Genomic DNA, 19036 nt, shown 5'->3' with positions numbered 1-19036 from the left:
AAAATTTTAAACCGTTCTTGAGATATTAAAACTTTTCTTACGATTACAGCTCGTTGCCGTTAGAGACCGACCACCGCTTCTAGGCAGAAAAGTGTGCACGGTGCTTACAAGCTCTTTTCTATTGAGCCTGTAAGGGCTGTTTTGAAGCTTGAGTGAGTGGCTACCTCTTAATCCCAATCAGCTTCAGCGCTGTGTTTACAAACTAGATATCAGCGGTGGTCGGTCTCCTAGGCAACGAGCTGTAAACAAAAAAGAAAAGTGTTAATATCTCAAGAACGACTGAAAATTTTAAAATTGCAAATTTGCTTGTATTTACGAGCTCTATCCGACAATACCCATATCTGAATATGGGAATAATCCCTTTAAGCAGCTGGTGCCTTTAGCTCTGAGTGTCCAGACTTGTATGCTGAAGATTTGCAGCTGATGACATGTTGGTGGGGGGCAGGAAGCTGCTGGTGGTACATGAGTGAACAGTTCTGGATGTAAACACTCTGCTTGCTGTGTGTTTGGCATCACAATGCCTCACTGACTGCGTCCTGGGGTATGTGGCTCATGGTGACTCTGTGCTCTGTTTGTGATCCATGGCGATTACGGTAGCTATTTCCATGTGAATGAGGAATATTGCATGATTTCACCCTGTAACATCATCAGCCCAGTACTGGTCGGGTCACCGGAGCTACTAGAAATAGCTTGAACTATAACCTGAAATACTCTGTGCTGCTGTGAACCCTTCTCTTTCCTCTATATACAAGTCATCTATGATATCTCACTTGGCTTCCAATCTGTCTACACCTTTCCCATGCAATCTTTTCCTTATCATTACATAGGTGGACAAATTATCACAAACTCCCGCAAGATCAGTGCACTGAAATACTCTGTGCTGCTGTAGAGTCTTCTTTTTCCACTACATAACTCTCCTATGGTATCTCAGTTGACTCCCTTCTATCATGGTTCTACACTTGTCACATGCAATCTTTTCCTTATTACATAGGTGGGCAAATTATCACAAACTCCCGCAAGATCAGTGCACTGAAATACTCTGTGCTGCTGTGGGCTCTTTTTTTTCCCATTACATAACTCTCCTATGGTATCTCAGTTGACTCCCTCCCATCATGGCTCTACTTCTGTCACATGCAGTCTTATTATCCCATGGGTGGGCACATCACAACCTCCCACAAGATCAGCACTCTGAAATACTCTGTGCTGCTGTGGATCCTTCTCTGTTCCTTATAACCCCCAGTTTACGTCTACCACTAGTCACCATTCACCTCCTTTGATCATAATGCTTGTCTTTGTCACAAGATTAGCCCCCTTCTTCCTTAAATACTCTGCGCTCCTAGAGAACATGCTCCATTCACTATATAACTTCTCCATTTACCAGAACTTCCTCCCCTGTCCTCATTATAACATCATCATAGATGAATGGACAGATCACTTCTGTCAATGAGATCACCACTGAAATACTCTGTGCTGCAGGTGCTTCCGCTTCTGCCTTCCAGCTCATGGGTCTCGCTTGTCTCCATATGGACTCTTCTTCACTAATCAGAAAAAGTGTAGCGAAAGTAAAATGTCAGCCCTTCAAGATCAATATGCACCTCTCCTAAAATACTCTGTGCTGCTGGAACCGATGCATAGACTGTAAAAGTGAATGTAGGTGCAGTGTGTCAGTATGTATGTCCCTAGGGAAGGTAGGTTCCGAGTGTGGTGGCATTTATCACCTGTGTACTGTATACACTGCTGAATGCCAGGCTGTCATATCACCTTGTTGCTACCCTTTCTTGGACGACGTCCATGCATAATATTTACACAAACCTGCGGTATTTGGGCAGCAGGAGGAGGGGAATGTAGTATCAGTGTCCTTTCTCATACAGAGAACCGAGATGGACCGGGCGTGTAGAGCAGGAGACGGGTGTCACCATGAGCTGCCAGGTCAGTGGTGCCCATCCGCTTTCTATGATATTGGGGAGAGGAGGTCTAGATTGCTGGGTAGTGCCCATGAATACTGCAGCCAGATACTAGAGGGCTGGACTGACCATTAGGGCATCTGGGTAGTGCCCATGAATACTGCAACCAGATATTAGAGGGCTGGACTGACCATTGGGGCATCTTGGTAGTGCCCATGAATACTGCAACCTGATATTAGAGGGCTGAACTGACCATTGGGGCATTTGGGTAGTGCCCATGAATACTGACACCTGATACTAAAAGGCTGGACTGACCATTGGGTGATCTGGGTAGTGCTCATGAATACTGCAGCCAGATACTAGAGGGCAGGACTGACCATTGGGGCATCTGGGTAGTGCCCATGAATACTGCCACCAGATACTAGAGGGCTGGACTGACCATTGGGGCATCTGGGTAGTGTCCATGAATACTGCAACCAGATACTATAGGGCTGGTTTGACCATTGGGGCATCTGGGTAGTGCCCATGAATACTGACACCTGATACTAAAGGGCTGGACTGACCATTGGGTGATCTGGGTAGTGCTCATGAATACTGCAACCAGATATTAGAGGGCTGGTCAGACCATTGGGGCATCTGGGTAGTGCCCATGAATACTGACACCTGATACTAAAGGGCTGGACTGACCATTGGGTGATCTGGGTAGTGCTCATGAATACTGCAACCAGATATTAGAGGGCTGGTCAGACCATTGGGGCATCTGGGTAGTGCCCATGAATACTGCAACCAGATATTAGAGGACTGGACTGACCATTAGGGCATCTGGGTAGTGCCCATGAATACTGCAACCAGATATTAGAGGGCTGGACTGACCATTGGGGCATCTTGGTAGTGCCCATGAATACTGCAACCAGATATTAGAGGGCTGAACTGACCTTTGGGGCATTTGGGTAGTGCCCATGAATACTGACACCTGATACTAAAAGGCTGGATTGACCATTGGGTGATCTGGGTAGTGCTCATGAATACTGCAACCAGATATTAGAGGGCTGGTCTGACCATTCGGGCATCTGGCTAGTGCCCATGAATACTGCAACCAGATATTAGAGGGCTGGACTGACCATTGGGTCATCTGGGTAGTGCCCATGAATACTGCAACCAGATATTAGAGGGCTGGACTGACCATTGGGGCATCTGGGTAATGCCCATGAATACTAACACCTGATACTAAAGGGCTGGACTGACCATTGGGTGATCTGGGCAGTGCTCATGAATACTGCAACCAGATACTAGTGTTAGAACCCTCCTGTTAGTTTTTTTCTATTTTGTGGTCACGTGACCTGCTGCCTATTTATTCCAGCTCCGCCCTTCTGGCTTTGCTGGACTTCAGTGTTATTTGACTCTATCTAGCCAGGTGCTTTTGTTCCTATCTCTCTAGTTCGTTTGGTCCTTTGGACCTCTTAGTACTTTTTGTCTGTTTGTCTTTTTGCTCCGCTACAACATCTGCTAGGAGGTGTCCAATTTTGTCCCAGTCCTTAGTTCTTTTAGGGACCCCTCCCTTTACTCTATAGGTCTGCGTTCAGACTAGCTTAGGACGTAGGCGGGTCTGTTCATAAGGAACAGGTCGCCCGCTGCAACGTAGGGAATCAGCTTAGTCTTATTGTAGGGACAGATTCCCTTTCTTTCCTTAGTTCTTGTAGCAGATCATAACAACTAGAGGGCAGGACTGACCATTGGGGCATCTGGGTAGTGCCCATGAATATTGCAACCAGATACTAGAGGGCTGGTCTGACCATTGGGGCATCTGGGTAGTGGCCATGAATACTGACACCTGATACTAAAAGGCTGGACTGACCATTGGGTGATCTGGGTAGTGCTCATGAATACTGCAACCAGATACTAGAGGGCAGGACTGACCCTTGGGGCATCTGGGTAGTGCCCATGAATACTGCAACCAGATACTATAGGGCTGAACTGACCATTGGGTGATCTGGGTAGTGCCCATGAATACTGAAACCAGATATTAGAGGGCTGGACTGACCATTAGGTGATCTGGGTAGTGCCCATGAATACTGCAACCAGATACTAGAGGGCTGAACTGACCTTTGAGTGATCTGGGTATAGCCCATGAATACTGAAACCAGATATTAGAGGGCTGGACTGACCATTGGGTGATATGGGTAGTGCCCATGAATACTGCAACCATATACTATAGGGCTGGACTGACCATTGGGGCATCTGGATAGTGCCCATGAATACTGAAACCAGATACTATAGGGCTGGACTGACCTTTGGGGCATCTGGGTAGTGCCCATGAATACTGAAACCAGATACTAGAGGGCTGATCTGACCATTGGGGAATCTGGATAGTGCCCATGAATACTGAAACCAGATATGTAGGGGTTGGTCTGACCATTGCAGGATCTGGACAGTGGCCAAGAATACTGCAACCAGATACTAGAGGGCTGGACTGACCAATGGGAGATCTGGGTAGTCTCCCAAAAACAGCACCACCACTGTCCACAGGTCTAGTATTGTAGCTTATATCTATTGAACTGAAACAGGCTGGCTCCAATTCCGCTTGCAACCTGTGGATAGGGGTGGCGCTATTTTTTGGAAGAAACCCTTTACTTTTTTGCACAGTATTTCTGCCATTCTAGAGTCCAAGATTATGTGTCCGCTCAAGGACTAGGATAACTAAAAACCGGAGAAGGGCGCAGCCCACGATGACGCATGGCACTGATGGGTTTGGCATGTAGTAATATATTTAATATGATGTTAGGTTCTGTTCCCATACATTCCAAACCTGTAATATGTTGAGAGGACAATATTTGTGTCACCCGAGGGTGCCATGGCTGACGCCCCACCTAATGTACATGTAATAATAAGGCTTGGTACCAGCAGTATAAATAATATGTGGCCATACCAACTAGTCAGTAGCCATTATTTTCATTCCTTGCTGGGTTACCACATGTTTGTGGTGCCCATACCATGTTATTAATATATCTGGAATATATATGGCTCACTTCTAATGTAAGCCTTATGTAATTGGTGCATCCAGTAATGCGAGTGTGCAGTCCCTATTGGCATTTTTAAAGTTAATACCCGTGGCGTGATGCGGTAGCTAAGAGCACACAGTACAAACAGGTAAAGCAAATATGCAGCATCAATGTCAAGGACACCAACAGGGATGTGCACTCTACTGTCAGCTGCACAGGATACATTGTGACTGAACCATATATCCACATGAGTGGGAATGAAAATTACAGGGGGTTCTGGGGCGTACTCTGCAATTAGCAGATAAATGGATCTAAAAAGAGACAAATTATAGGAAGAGAAATTTAATTACAAGATACTGTGCTTTATGTAAGGGAGAATCAAAGAGGACATGCAGGATAAATGATGAATATTGTAAAATATCTATCAATCTCATTATTTATTTATTTTGTACTGGAAATATTTATTGCATCATGTTATCATTATGGGTGTAAGGAAAAATTTTCATGGGCTGTCATGAAACCCCATGGCGGTTCCCTCTTAATTATCTCATATCTATCTATCAAGCTATCTATCTATATCTATCTCAGTATATTTTTGATGCATTACTCTTTAATGAAGATAGCCAAAGTCATCTGCTTGGAATTCTCTCCTGTAATCAATGTGTGGGAATCCTGTGTCATTTACATGTAATTAAACGATATCTATCAGGAAAAGGAGGCGGAAAATAATTCCTGTTTTTACGAAACTCATGTTATCATATAAACATACTGCTCGGATGTATTCTACGAGAAGCCGATGTATTTTATAAATGTAGCCAAAGCGCTGTGTATACAGATGTTGCAGAGCTAGATTTGGTGTAAGTTAGATTATAGCCTCTTGTTTACATAGGACTGCAGGAAACCCAAGTTCTTTATATTAGGCCATGTTCACACGTTCAGTATTCATTCACTGCTGAATTGTTACTTTCTTTGTTCGACAAAACAATCATTCGTGACTAGTTGTACTCTAGTGCTGAACAGCTCCATATATCTCAGTTTCTAGGATCCCTGTGACAGTGACTTTGAGGGAAGGATTATATTAGGGTTAACTGAGGTATTGAGTGAAGTCAGGCTTGAAACATCAAGATTCACTAACAATGCAGTCCTAAAGCATTAAATGATAAATTCAGCTCTGCTACATCTGTATGTAAGCACAAATACATGCATGTCTCGGCTTGTATAATATTAAATAATAGCATTGTTTGACCTGGAAAATTAATACCTGTTACACCCAACAAGGGAACTAATCACAGCTCCCACTCCCAAACTGGAGCACAAGAGAAGTTTATTACAATTCATCTCGTGACAGTTTGTAGGACTCGTAGTTCAAGTTCTGCCAAGCTTGTCTAGTAGTGCAGACATCAACACCAACCTAGTGACTGTCACTATCTCACCTGTTGCTGAAGTAGCTGATCTAAATTTTGGATACTCAACAATGCAATAGAGGCTAGACATCAACAAAGATTTTTGGCAGCCATATTAGTAGTCCACTGACTTTCTGAAGGAAGAAATTAACTGAAAAGTGACTGAATATGTGAAACCTAATGACAAACTCGGAACTGCTACATTGTTATTGCGTGCAAGTGATGAATAGAGGAAGTGCACAGGTTAATAGAAGTAAGCTGCACTTCCTATAAGCGCAGGGTTGAACATAGCCCCCATCACCATTCCTTTCTTAGATTAATACAATAATACTAAGGCACTAAATCCCCTTCTCAGTGAAGGTGATGCTTCATTAAGCTCTTGTTAACTGCTAACAAAGAGAGGTGTTTCCGGAGAGATCCGCGGATCAGACATAATGTTTTCTTAATGCATCATTAGAAGCCTATTCAAGGACTTACCGATTCAGTGCTCTGGATAAATTAGGTGGAGAGCAGTAAATAGTAGGAAGACTCTGCGCTGTATAATATAGAAAACTTCTTCTGGTTAAAATTGCAAGCTAGTAATATTTATTTCTCATATTGTGTTATCATTATGGGGTTTAAGAAAACCTTACACTAGAGTGACACAAAACCCCATGGCCATCACCCTGGTACAGTAAACTATATATGTGCATCTATCTATCTATCTGTCTATCTATCTATCTATAAAGATTTAAAGAAAAACATTGATTGAGGTGCCACAAGACCCCATGGCGGTCCCCTCAGACTTCCTTTAAATATTAAAGTCTACTAACGCTGGTTGAATTAGGGTCAGATTGTCCCATATATCTTTTATAGCTGAGTAAGGTGGCACTAATGTTAGCCCCTTGCTTTTTTGTAGTTTTGCTGTGATAGTTGGATCACTATATAGCTTGCAGTAAACAAGGACAAGATGATATTGCAAGGATTTGACAGGGTTGATTTTCGCTTGTTGGACTGTTACTTTTGAGAAGTGGCTCCAGTGGTGTCTTGCTGCTGCTGATCTTCTTGTGTTCCATTGAAATATCATGCCTGGCTGACAATGGACATGCGACCCGAGCTTCATTATGACAGAGGCAATATGTTTTTACAGTATTCTAAATACTTTTTCCAGCCTCTAGGGCTCTTCACTCTCCGATCCTTTTGTCACTTCTAGAAGGGGATGTAGCAGAGAATTGTGTTTTCCATATAGCTCCTGTTCTGCAACTGTTGTCCCCCTGTGAGCACAATGAGGTGCCAAGGGCGATATATTGGGACTAAATATTTTATGTACAGGCCTCAGGACTGTGCCCCCTACTGGTTAAATATGACACCATTTTGTTTTAAGAAGAGGTATTATTGGAGATCTGTATATAGTACATTTTTTTCAATCTTTCTTTCTCTTATTCTTTGTTTTTTCTTTCTCTTTGTTTTTCCTTCTTTTGTTCTCTATCTTTTTTTCCTTTCACTTTGTTTTTCTTTCTTTTGTTCTTCTTTTTTTTCTCTCTTTGTTTTTCTTTCTTTCTTTGTTTATTCCTTTCTTTCTTTGGTTCTCTCTCTGTCTTTCTTTCTTTCTCTTTGTTTTTCTTTCTTTCGCTTTGTTTTTTTTTCTTTCGTTCTCTGTCTTTTTATTTCGTTCTTTCTCTTTGTTTTTCTTTCTAGGTTTATTTCTTTCTATCTTTCTCTTTGTTTTTCTTTCTTTCCTTCTTTCTCTCATTTTCTTTCTTTCTCTTTGTTTTTCTTTCTTTCTTTCTATCTCTGTTTTTTTCTTTCTTTCCTTCTTTCCCTCTTTCATTTTTTTTCTTTCTCTCTGTCTTTCTTCTTATATATATGTCTGCTTACATATTATACATTTTACACTTTACACTTATATAGACTTTTTACTGGAAAGTCCTGACTTTCCCAGCAGCATTTCCAGATATTTATGGTCACTGATAGCATTTAGGGAGTTTCCATTCAGATCCTCGTCATCGTCAGCCCAGCATTTACACCCACGGTTGAAGGTAGCGAAAGTCTGCAGATATTACATTTGCTGTCAAAGCACAAATGATGCCAAAAATGGACATATTCTGAAAGTAATGGCTTTTCTCGGCTCTATTGCACAACATGATCCCTGTGACTTGGTGGCCTCGGGTTTGCTGTAAAATCTGTATTTTGAGAATGAAATGTCCAAGGAGTCTCTCGGAGATGGCGCTGAGCCCTTGTGGTGAGAAGCTTCAGTTTTACTAAGAAGTCAATAGACAAACAGTGCGGTATATCATGAGAAAAGTACACTGAGCAAGAACATGGGAACTCACCCATAAATGGGGGGAAGGGTGCGAAAGTACTTATGCCCTCACTTATCAACTTAAAGGGATCATTTCCCATTTCCAGGGAAACTGTTGAAACTGCATTGTCATTGATCGGCAGTGAAAGTAGACCTTCAATCGTGACCCTCGTCTCAAACTTTACAGAATATTCTCTAGTAAATACTTGTTTTTGGAAGTGTGGACTCTGATACTTGGCTTGCAGGGCACTGGCGCATGGATGCTTCCCTGTTCCTCTGAGGCATAGCTTGAACTTTTTGGCCCCAATCAAAATCTATAAAGGTTCCCCAACTCTCATAAATCATTTATAGACCTTTCATATGGGGTGAAGGACCAATAAGGTTCCTATCAGGCCCTCGAGTCTTGGGGTGACTTCAAACTCTATTCCGATTTAACAGAAAAAAAGGTGGTGCTGCTAAATTGGGTGTTTAGGATCTGGGATGTCTTGAGATTGAGGATTAGGTCTTCCAACTTCTAGACTTGACGAGTTAACCTTCTGGACTAGGAGATCTCTTTTAGAGTGCTTTGATTTAAAGGTGTTCTGCACTTTGGGAACCCCTTTTTGTTATGGGAGGTCCCTTCAGATGGGCTTGGTCCTCCAAAGGTCAACTGGATTGCCAAGCCTTCCAGCAAGTCTGTAGGAAAAGTGAAGTATAACTTGGTGCCATACTTGGTCATTGACCTTCTGATTTGGCTAAAAACAAGGCCTCTTGTGTCTCCTCTATTTCCTCCATATACATTAAATTAGTGTCCAATGGTTGCCAGAACCTTCTTCAGGCCTATTATCTAAGGGTGGTGGGGTTCTGCAATGAATTTTGCTGTCCCAGCTTGATTTTATGGCCCAAGGAAAGACAATGGATGTCATCTATATATCGGGGCTTCCACTCCGATTTGAAAATGTGCAAAATTACTAATTTCTTGCAGCTTGAAACCTATGATGGTAGTGAATGAGATACTGTTATATAGTCAATTGTGGTCATGAATTTGAAGTGGTCTGAAGGTGTGATCTGTTGCTTCCTTAGTTATATAGTCTGGATGTTCTAAGGTCCACAACTTGAGTTTTCATCTGACACTTGTCTGCTCTTCACAGGGTTCACGTCTTGGTTCCTCATGGTTGTCGGATGTCCTGGAACACTGTTGGGGCAGCCAGAGCTACAAATCTGCTTGAAGCCAGGGAGTCGGAAAACCAAGTCCATGTCTCCCGAAAGGAAGGAGGAATGTGTATGGGAGCCCCCTGTTGAGGAACTGGAAGGAGACTCCGTGTCCTCGGAGGGAGGAAGGGTGACAGACAGCACCACGGATGATGAGGAGACCAGCAGTACGGAAAGTGCACACACTCAGGTGAGGACTGGGATTGGGTAGTCTTTTTCAGGACAGTTTTGGCTATTGCCACCTATGCCACCTGGACTAATAGTCACTTATGGTGCAAAAAAATGTCCTTCTAAGGACACTTTCAAGAATTAAGATGTGATGTCCCTTTAACAAAGTTTGATGAAGGCATAGCACGATACTGTAGGTTCTTCCTAAGGTCTTGAGACAGGATGTTGTCCATAAGTGTCTGAATGACGTCCCATAATACAGCAGTATCATATGTACAGCCGATGAAGAAGGCAGCGATTTTAGATTTCCTCCAGGACAAGGGTAAGTTGGTCTAATGCTATAAATCTACATATATTTTGTATACCATAGACGAGTAATTGAATGTAATTATCATTGTGGTAGTACAGGAAGCTGAGATAAGAGGTGCTGTTTGTAGGGGCCATGTGAAAGATCCATCCTACAGACTTTTATAGCATCTGGAAGTGCACAAGTGTGAACGGGAACGAAGAAAAAAAACCCACCAGTGATCAGTGTCCAGGAAAACATCAAACAGCGCCCAATATCTCAGCTCCCCGGACTTCATAAAGAGGGCAGAATCCTTGTGTAACGCTAGCACTTGGCAAGAAGGGAAGGCAATAAAACCGCTCCCAGTGCTACAAACTGGGAACCTAATTACAGGTGTTACTGAAACCATCAATCAAATCAGCGTCACCCCCAAGACATCATAGTGGTCACCCAGCTTTCTCAGCATCCTGAATGGCAACTGCCCAGATTAGGAGCGAGTCTTAAAGGGACAACAACTAATTAATGCAGGTCTAGGCTGGAATAGTAGTAGGTCCGTCGATGAGACGTTGCCCCTTTCCGTGGATGTGGGCATCCCTTTTTACCCTTTGGTTATTACTGATGCCCTAGAACGCATGACCATAAAAATGGGTATTTTCAAAAAAGAGTTGTTATACCGAAAATGCCTGTAACATAAAAATAAATGAACAACTGGAAATGACAAACAACTATATTCCTGAGGAATACCTAGAGTTTCAAAATTCTAACTAAAGTAATCTTGCAAAAAATATAAAACAATTAACAGGGCGGGCCTGCGAGGCCCCAGGTATGCGTTCTAGGGTGGCTCCGATCCCTGTTGTTAGAGGCAGGTGCTGGCTGTATAACACAGCATGAACATGTTCAAAACTAGGTATAGTAGCCCCATCAAGTGGTGAGCGCCGCAGTACTTGCCCGAATTTCCTTTGGTACTGACTTGTAGGGCGCCCCTACAGCTTAGATAAACGTCAGCCAGATTCATTTTTTTGCCTGACAGTTCTCTACCGCCATCCCCCATATGCATGCACACCCAGTTAATTTGAGCGTACATAGGTTCTGCATGGGGAGAGCGGAGTAAACTGCTGCCAGACTGTAAAATTTAATATTGGGGAAAAGTCAGGGGCCCCACTTACACAATCTCCCTTTACCGTACAGCAGGGATGTCAAACTCTAACACAGAGGGCCAAAATGAAAAACTTGGATAAAGTTGCGGGCCAACCAGTATACAGTGTAATGAGCCCCACATAGTCCTACATACAGAATAATGGCCCCCCATAGTCCCCCATACAGTATAATGGGCCCACATAGTCCTCCATACAGTATAATGGGCCCCACATAGTCCTCCATACAGTATAATGGGCCCCACATAGTCCCCCATACAGTATAATGAGCCCCACATAGTCCTCCATACAGTATAATGGGCCCCACATAGTCCTCCATACAGAATAATGGCCCCACATAGTCCTCTGTACAGAATAATGGCCCCACATAGTCCTCCGTACAGTATAATGGGCCCCACATAGTCCTCCATACAGTATAATGGCCCCACATAGTCCTCCATACAGTATAATGGGCCTCACATAGTCCTCCCATCCAGTATAATGCACCCCTCATAGTCCTCCATACAGTATAATGCACCCCTCATAGTCCTCCATACACTATAATGGGCCCCACATAGTCCTCCATACAGTATAATGTACCCCACATAGTCCTCCATACAGTATAATGGCCCCACATAGTCCTCCATACAGTATAATGGCCCCACATAGTCCTCCATACAGAATAATGGCCCCGCATAGTGCTCCATACAGTATAATGGTGCCACATAGTCCTCCATACAGTATAATGGCACCACATAGTCCTCCATACAGAATAATGGCCCCACATAGTCCTCCATACAGTATAATGGCCCCACATAGTCCTCCATACAGTATAATGGCCCCACATAGTCCTCCATACAGTATAATGGCCCCACATAGTCCTCCATACAGTATAATGGCTCCCACATAGTCCTCCATACAGAATAATGGCCCCACATAGTCCTCCATACAGAATAATGGCACCACATAGTCCTCCATACAGTATAATGGGCCCCACATAGTCCTCCATACAGTATAATGGCCCCCACATAGTCCTCCATACAGAATAATGGCCCCACATAGTCCTCCATACAGTATAATGGGCCCCACATAGTACTCCATACAGTATAATGGCCCCACATAGTCCTCCATACAGTATAATGGCCCCGCATAGTCCTCTGTATAGCTTTTTTTGGCAAATATAACCATCCTGCAGGCCAGATTTGGCCCACGGGCTGGAGTTTGGCACGTGTGCCATAGAGAATCCTGCAAGGTAGTGGGTTGCATCTACCATAACCGTAGAGAATATTTATTAGAGAACTTCTATATACTTTTAAAGCCGCCATCTTTTGGTTTCCTGTAATGGAGATGGTGAGAAAAGTGCACTTGGTTTTCTGCCCAGATCCCCATTTCTGTCTCGAACACTGGGGGGAGGAGGTGACGAGGACGACTTGCCATATCTTACATTATATGTCACGTTGTGTGAGTCACCGGCCGAGGTGACAGCGGGCAGAACGCCAGGCACGGGCCGACCGCAATACACGCGGTGTACCAAAGCCCTGCACGCTATACCACACGTGATTATAACGCCATTAACCACATCACAACCCCAATATTTAGTTCATTTTTGTATATATGTTATGATAGTGTTTTTTTTCCTATCCATTTTTCTTACAGATGGCGCTTTATATCTAATTATTTTTTTTACACCAGTGGTTTTGTTTTAGGAACCAGCAGGATTTGTTGTAATTTTTATTGTATAATAGTTTTTTCAAAGCTTAATAGGCCACCATCAAAAATATGGAGAAAAGTAGAGCTTGTCTTTGTTGTCTACGGCAACCAATCAGAGCTCAGCTTATACTTTTTAAATAGCTCTGGGAAAATGAAAGCTGCACTGTGATTGGTTGCTACGGACAACAATGACAGGCTGTTCTTTTAGCCTTTTTTTTTTTTTTTTTTAATAAATATGGCCCATTATTTATAGTCTAAGTCTGGTCAGGAGACATATTTTAGGGACAAATGCTACATTGTGCCAGTACTGTGTATATATATGTATGTATGTGTATGTGTGTGTGTATACGGTATATAAATAAATACTGTAGGAGAAACTCTCATATATACTGTAGGAGACACTCATATATCTACAGTATATATCCATATATATATTCAGTAGGAGAAACTCGTGTGTGTGTGTATATATATAATGTGTATATATACAGTACAGATCAAAAGTTTGGACACACCTTCTCATTTAAAGATTTTTCTGTATTTTCATGACTTTGAACATTGTACATTCACACTGAAGGCATCAAAACTATGAATTAACACATGTGGAATTATATACTTAGCAAAAAAGTGTGAAACAACTGAAAATATGTCTTATATTCTAGGTTCTTCAAACTAGCCACCTTTTGCTTTGCTGACTGCTTTGCACACTCTTGGCATTCTCTTGATGATCTTCAAGAGGTAGTCACCGGAAATGGTCTTCCAACAATCTTGAAGGAGTTCCCAGAGATGCTTAGCACTTGTTGGCCCTTTTGCCTTCACTCTGCGGTCCAGCTCACCCCAAACCATCTCGATTGGGTTCAGGTCTGGTGACTGTGGAGGCCAGGTCATCTGGCGTAGCACCCCATCACTCTCCCTCTTGGTCAAATAGCCCTTACACAGCCTGGAGGTGTGTTTGGGGTCATTGTCCTGTTGAAAAATAAATGATGGTCCAACTAAACGCAAACCGGATGGAATAGCATGCCACTGCAAGATGCTGTGGTAGCCATGCTGGTTCAGTATGCCTTCAATTTTGAATAAATCCCCAACAGTGTCACCAGCAAAGCACCCCCACACCATCACACCTCCTCCTCCATTCTTCACGGTGGGAACCAGGCATGTAGAGTCCATCCGTTCACCTTTTCTGCGTCGCACAAAGACACGGTGGTTGGAACCAAAGATGTCAAATTTGGACTCCTCAGACCAAAGCACAGATTTCCACTGGTCTAATGTCCATTCCTTGTGTTCTTTAGCCCAAACAAGTCTCTTCTGCTTGTTGTCTGTCCTTAGCAGTGGTTTCCTAGCAGCTATTTTACCATGAAGGCCTGCTGCACAAAGTCTCCTCTTAACAGTTGTTGAAGAGATGTGTCTGCTGCTAGAACTCTGTGTGGCATTGACCTGGTCTCTAATCTGAGCTGCTGTTAACCTGGGATTTCTGAGGCTGGTGACTGGGATAAACTTATCCTCAGAAGCAGGGGTGACTCTTGGTCTTCCTTTCCTGGGGCGGTCCTCATGTGAGCCAGTTTCTTTGTAGCGCTTGATGGTTTTTGCAACTGCACTTGGGGACACTTTCAAAGTTTGCCCAATTTTTCGGACTGACTGACCTTAATTTCTTAAAGTAATGATGGCCACTCATTTTTCTTTACTTAGCTGCTTTTTTCTTACCATAATACAAATTCTAACAGTCTATTCAGTAGGACTATCAGCTGTGTATCCACCAGACTTCTGCACAACACAACTGATGGTCCCAACCCCATTTATAAGGCAAGAAATCCCACTTATTAAACCTGACAGGGCACACCTGTGAAGTGAAAACCATTTCCGGTGACTACCTCTTGAAGCTCACCAAGAGAATGCCAAGAGTGTGCAAAGCAGTCATCAAAGCAAAAGGTGGCTACTTTGAAGAACCTAGAATATAAGACATATTTTCAGTTGTTTCACACTTTTTTGTTAAGTATATAATTCCACATGTGTTAATTCATAGTTTTGATGCCTTCAGTGTGAATGTACAATTTTCATAGTCATGAAAATACAGAAAAATCTTTAAATGAGAAGGTGTGCCCAAACTTTTGGTCTGTACTGTATATATATATAAAATATACACACACCGTGGGAGTGGGCTTAGTAGTGGTGGAAATTAAATGTCCGCTAGTTTGTTGACCTCCACTCCTACCCATTGGTCTCCTGATATCACTTGGTATTCATGAATAAAACACATCCTTAAATGTCTTACTAATGGCCACCATGTTTTATGGCAGCCATTTTGTACAATTTACCATTAATGGAGCAGCTGTTGCCAAAAATTCTAGTCACTGTGTAATTGCCATTAGCAAATAACTCTGCTGTCTGACCCGGGGGACACATCAGGTTTACATGCACTATATATATAATGTTTTTTTTTTTACTAAGAGAGTAAATATTCATACAAGGGATTTACTATAACCTGGGGTCAAGACCTAGAAAAAGTCCCACACCGGTCACCTATATATCTTCCGGAGGTTCATTCCTGCCATAGATACTATACTAAAGGGTCAATCAGGAGCCCTCAGGCTTAGGCTGTATCTCACATACGCACTACCTCCACATTCAATGTTGATGAGATTGACAGTGGTCGCCAAGTACGGCGCCATTATAAAAATGGTACTGTTAGTCAGGGGCATACCCAAAGCCTTCCAAATCTTTCCCATCCAACAAGACAGTCCTTGATTTGGGGAGCTGTCCTGTTGTCCTGGGAGGTCGGTGGGACGTCCTGCGTTTAACAGCGTCTGCGTCCACAGACGAATATAATGGTGGAGCAGGGAGCAGTCAGCTCTCAGCACCACCATTCACCTTTGCCGTCTAGGACCAGACACAGCATAGACCGGAGAACTGCTCATCATGAGAACGCGGCTAGGTCATTGTTTTTTTGTTTTTTTTCGTAGAAAGGCACCATAGTGGGGAAAAATGTACACGGTGCACGTTATGGGGCTTCATAGTTTGTGGGGGGCTTTATGGTGGGGATCAAAATGTGTGTATGGAAGCAACAAACTGTGTGGGGGGCACTGTGTAAGATGATTCCTTTGAGCATCATACTGTATGGAGGGATATCGTCAGGGCATCATACTGTGTGGGGGCATCATACTGTGTGGGGGCATCATACTGTGTATGGGCTATTGTGGGGCCATCATTGTGTGTGTGAGGCTTCTACTGTGTGTAGTGAAATTGTGAGGGCGTCCTATTGTGTGGGTGCACTGTGAGGCATCGTGTGTGGGCACGATGGTGGCATCATTATGTATGGGGTCACTGGGAAGGAATTACACTATCTGGCGGTCATTTTGGGGGCATCATTCTGTGTGGGCGGCATCTTTGGGGCATCCTAATGTGTGTATTCTCATTGTGGGGCATCTTATTGTATGGGTGCACTGTGAGGCATCGTGTGTGGGAATTATGGTGGCATCATTATATATGGGGTCATTGTGAAGGAATTACACTATATGGCGGTCATTGTGGGGGCGTTATTCTGTGTGGGTGGCATCTTTGGGGCATCCTACTGTGTGTAGTGGAATTGTGTGGGCGTCCTATTGTGTGGGTGCACTGTGAGGCATCGTGTGGGCACAATGGTGGCATCATTATGTGTGGGGGTCACTGTGAAGGTGGCAGTCATTGTGGGGGCATCATTCTGTGTGGGTGTTATCTTTGGGGCATCCTACTGTGTGTAGTGGAATTGTGTGGGCGTCCTATTGTGTGGGTGCACTGTGAGGTATCGTGTGGGGGCACGATGGTGGCATCATTATGTATGGGGGTCACTGTGAATGCAGTGGTCATTGTGGGGGCATCATTCTGTGTGGGTGGCATCTTTGGGGCATCCTACTGTGTGTAATGGAATTTTGGGGGCATTCTATTGTGTGGGTGCACTGTGTGGCATCGTGTGGGGGCACGATGGTGGCATCATTATGTATGGGGGTCACTGTGAATGTGGCGGTCATTGTGGGGTCATCATTCTGTGTGGGTGGCATCTTTGGGGCATCCTACTGTGTGCAGGGTCATCACAATACATTGAGGTCATAAAACAGGTATCGAACTTTGTGTGTATTACGGGGCTTCACTAGCGGCACTATTTCTGTACGGACTGGACGCAGGTGAAAAAACGTTGCCCACCTTCCTGTCCTTTAGACATATGTCATATACTGAAATTACCATCTGTGCCTGGTGGGCTCAAGACCCCTTCCCCGTACAATGTGCATTAAGAACTTATCATACCCACATAACTGCAGCATGACCTCCATGGGGTAAAACGGTGACATCATGACGCGTTACATAGGACTGCGGTTATATCTACTGTACGGCCACAAAGAATTAAATGACAAACTCAACACTGCTACATCTGGATATTATAATATACTTCATATCATAGATTATTTTTATTTTGGGGTTGTTTTTATTGCATTTAGTCACAGTGTGGGCCGTATTTGTTCCCCCGGGGGGATGTGTATGAGGTTTACACAGTGCACTCCGACTGTAAACACCGCAGTGAGAGTCATCTTTAGTGCTGCACTGTTTACAATGAATGACGAGACCCAGACTCCTCATTGATGGAGGTTTCCGGGAAAGAAGAATAAGATGTTGCGTTATGTAGACGTCCTACATTAACCCACCCAGCTTTCCCAAGAACCATTTTGTCCACCAGCTCATTTGGTTAATCATTTTTTATTTTTTTGGTCCCCCCCCCCCCGGCAGAATGAAGAATTAGCGGGAAATCCAGTTCAGAGGCGACTGGAGGCCGAACAGATGAAAGTGATGAACCGGATTTCACAGCTGGAGCAGGAGATCCGGGAGCTGCAGCTACAGAGGCGAGAACTGAAAATCGAGGTAACCTATAGAAATAGTGCACGTACGTCAGGGGGGTGTAAAATCCATAAGACAGACACCCAGCTTTTCAAGATTCCTGAAAGGCAAATTTGAAATATTTGCCATTCTGGTGTATGTCATGTAGGGCAAATAGGATATAATGACCACCCAGCTTTCCCAGGATCAGATATGAGAATGACATGCCATTATATTGTATATAGTGTCAGTATTTTTCCTATACATTTGATGTTATTCCTGATCCGTCAGCCATGTCCAATGATCCTTCTTTCCGCCATCCGCTCTGCGTCACCCCGGCATCTTGACAAACCTGTATTTCCAGACACATTTACCCTAGGGGGGAAGAACCGAAACTAGAGGAGGAGAGGGATGGCACTGCCGTCTGTGAACATCCCAGTCATCATGCTGGGGGACATATCATGTCTCATGAATGCTTTTAAACCCGAGTCCCGACAGGATTTTCTCACAATTTGAGGATAGAAAGGACACTGGTCAACCCCTAAATGCTCCACTCGTACCCTTAGAGTCAATTTCAAACTTCTAAAACTTTCTGATCTACTTTTGTCATCCTTCTCAGCAGGATGTAAATAAGACTGTTTTCATTCAGTGACAGCAAGCAGAGGTTTTAAAAAATGCAAAATAAATAAATTGCAATGTATATTAGCATTTCACTTGACAGAGCGGAAGATTATGCCCATAGAAGTGAATGGAGAGCGCTGGCCGTTGAAATGAATAGAGAGCGCTGCCCATAGAAGTGAATGGAGAGCGCTGCCCATAGAAGTGAATGGAGAGCGCTGCCCATAGAAGTGAATGGAGAGCGCTGCCCATAGAAGTGAATGGAGAACGCTGCCCATAGAAGTGAATGGAGAGTGTTGCCCATAGAAGTGAATGGAGAGCGCTGCCCACAGAAGCGAATACAGCGCTGGCCATAGAAGTGAATGGAGAGCGCTGGCCATAGAAGTGAATGGAGAGTGCTGCCCATAGAAGTGAATGGAGAGCGCTGCCTATAAAACTGAATGGAGAGCGCTGCCCATAGAAACGAATACAGCGCTGGCCATAGAAGTGAATGGAGAGCGCTGGCCA

The 19036-nt window shown here is 43.7% G+C and overlaps 1 protein-coding gene across 4 annotated transcripts in view; it reads left to right on the top strand.

Annotated features, from left to right (window-relative positions):
• The window catches only part of PHLDB3 (pleckstrin homology like domain family B member 3), a 67052-nt gene that overhangs the window by 22423 nt on the left and 25593 nt on the right, over window positions 1-19036 (top strand). For 2 of the 4 annotated variants that reach the window (XM_073655815.1, XM_073655812.1), the window contains exons 1-3: window positions 1811-1929; window positions 9718-9968; window positions 17825-17956. In XM_073655815.1, coding sequence (XP_073511916.1) covers window positions 1881-1929; window positions 9718-9968; window positions 17825-17956 — 432 coding nt within the window. In that variant the 5' untranslated portion in view covers window positions 1811-1880. Of the gene's footprint in view, window positions 1-1810; window positions 1930-9717; window positions 9969-17824; window positions 17957-19036 lie in introns of those variants that run through there. The other 2 variants (XM_073655813.1, XM_073655816.1) reach the window with 1 other exon arrangement.

Source organism: Phyllobates terribilis, unplaced genomic scaffold (genome assembly GCF_046119375.1).
Source record: "Phyllobates terribilis strain yellow unplaced genomic scaffold, ASM4611937v1 Scaffold_12__6_contigs__length_324123572, whole genome shotgun sequence".
Classification (NCBI taxonomy): Eukaryota; Metazoa; Chordata; class Amphibia; order Anura; family Dendrobatidae; genus Phyllobates; species Phyllobates terribilis.
Note: the sequence above shows the minus strand (reverse complement) of the source record. Positions and strands in the feature narration are given on the sequence as shown.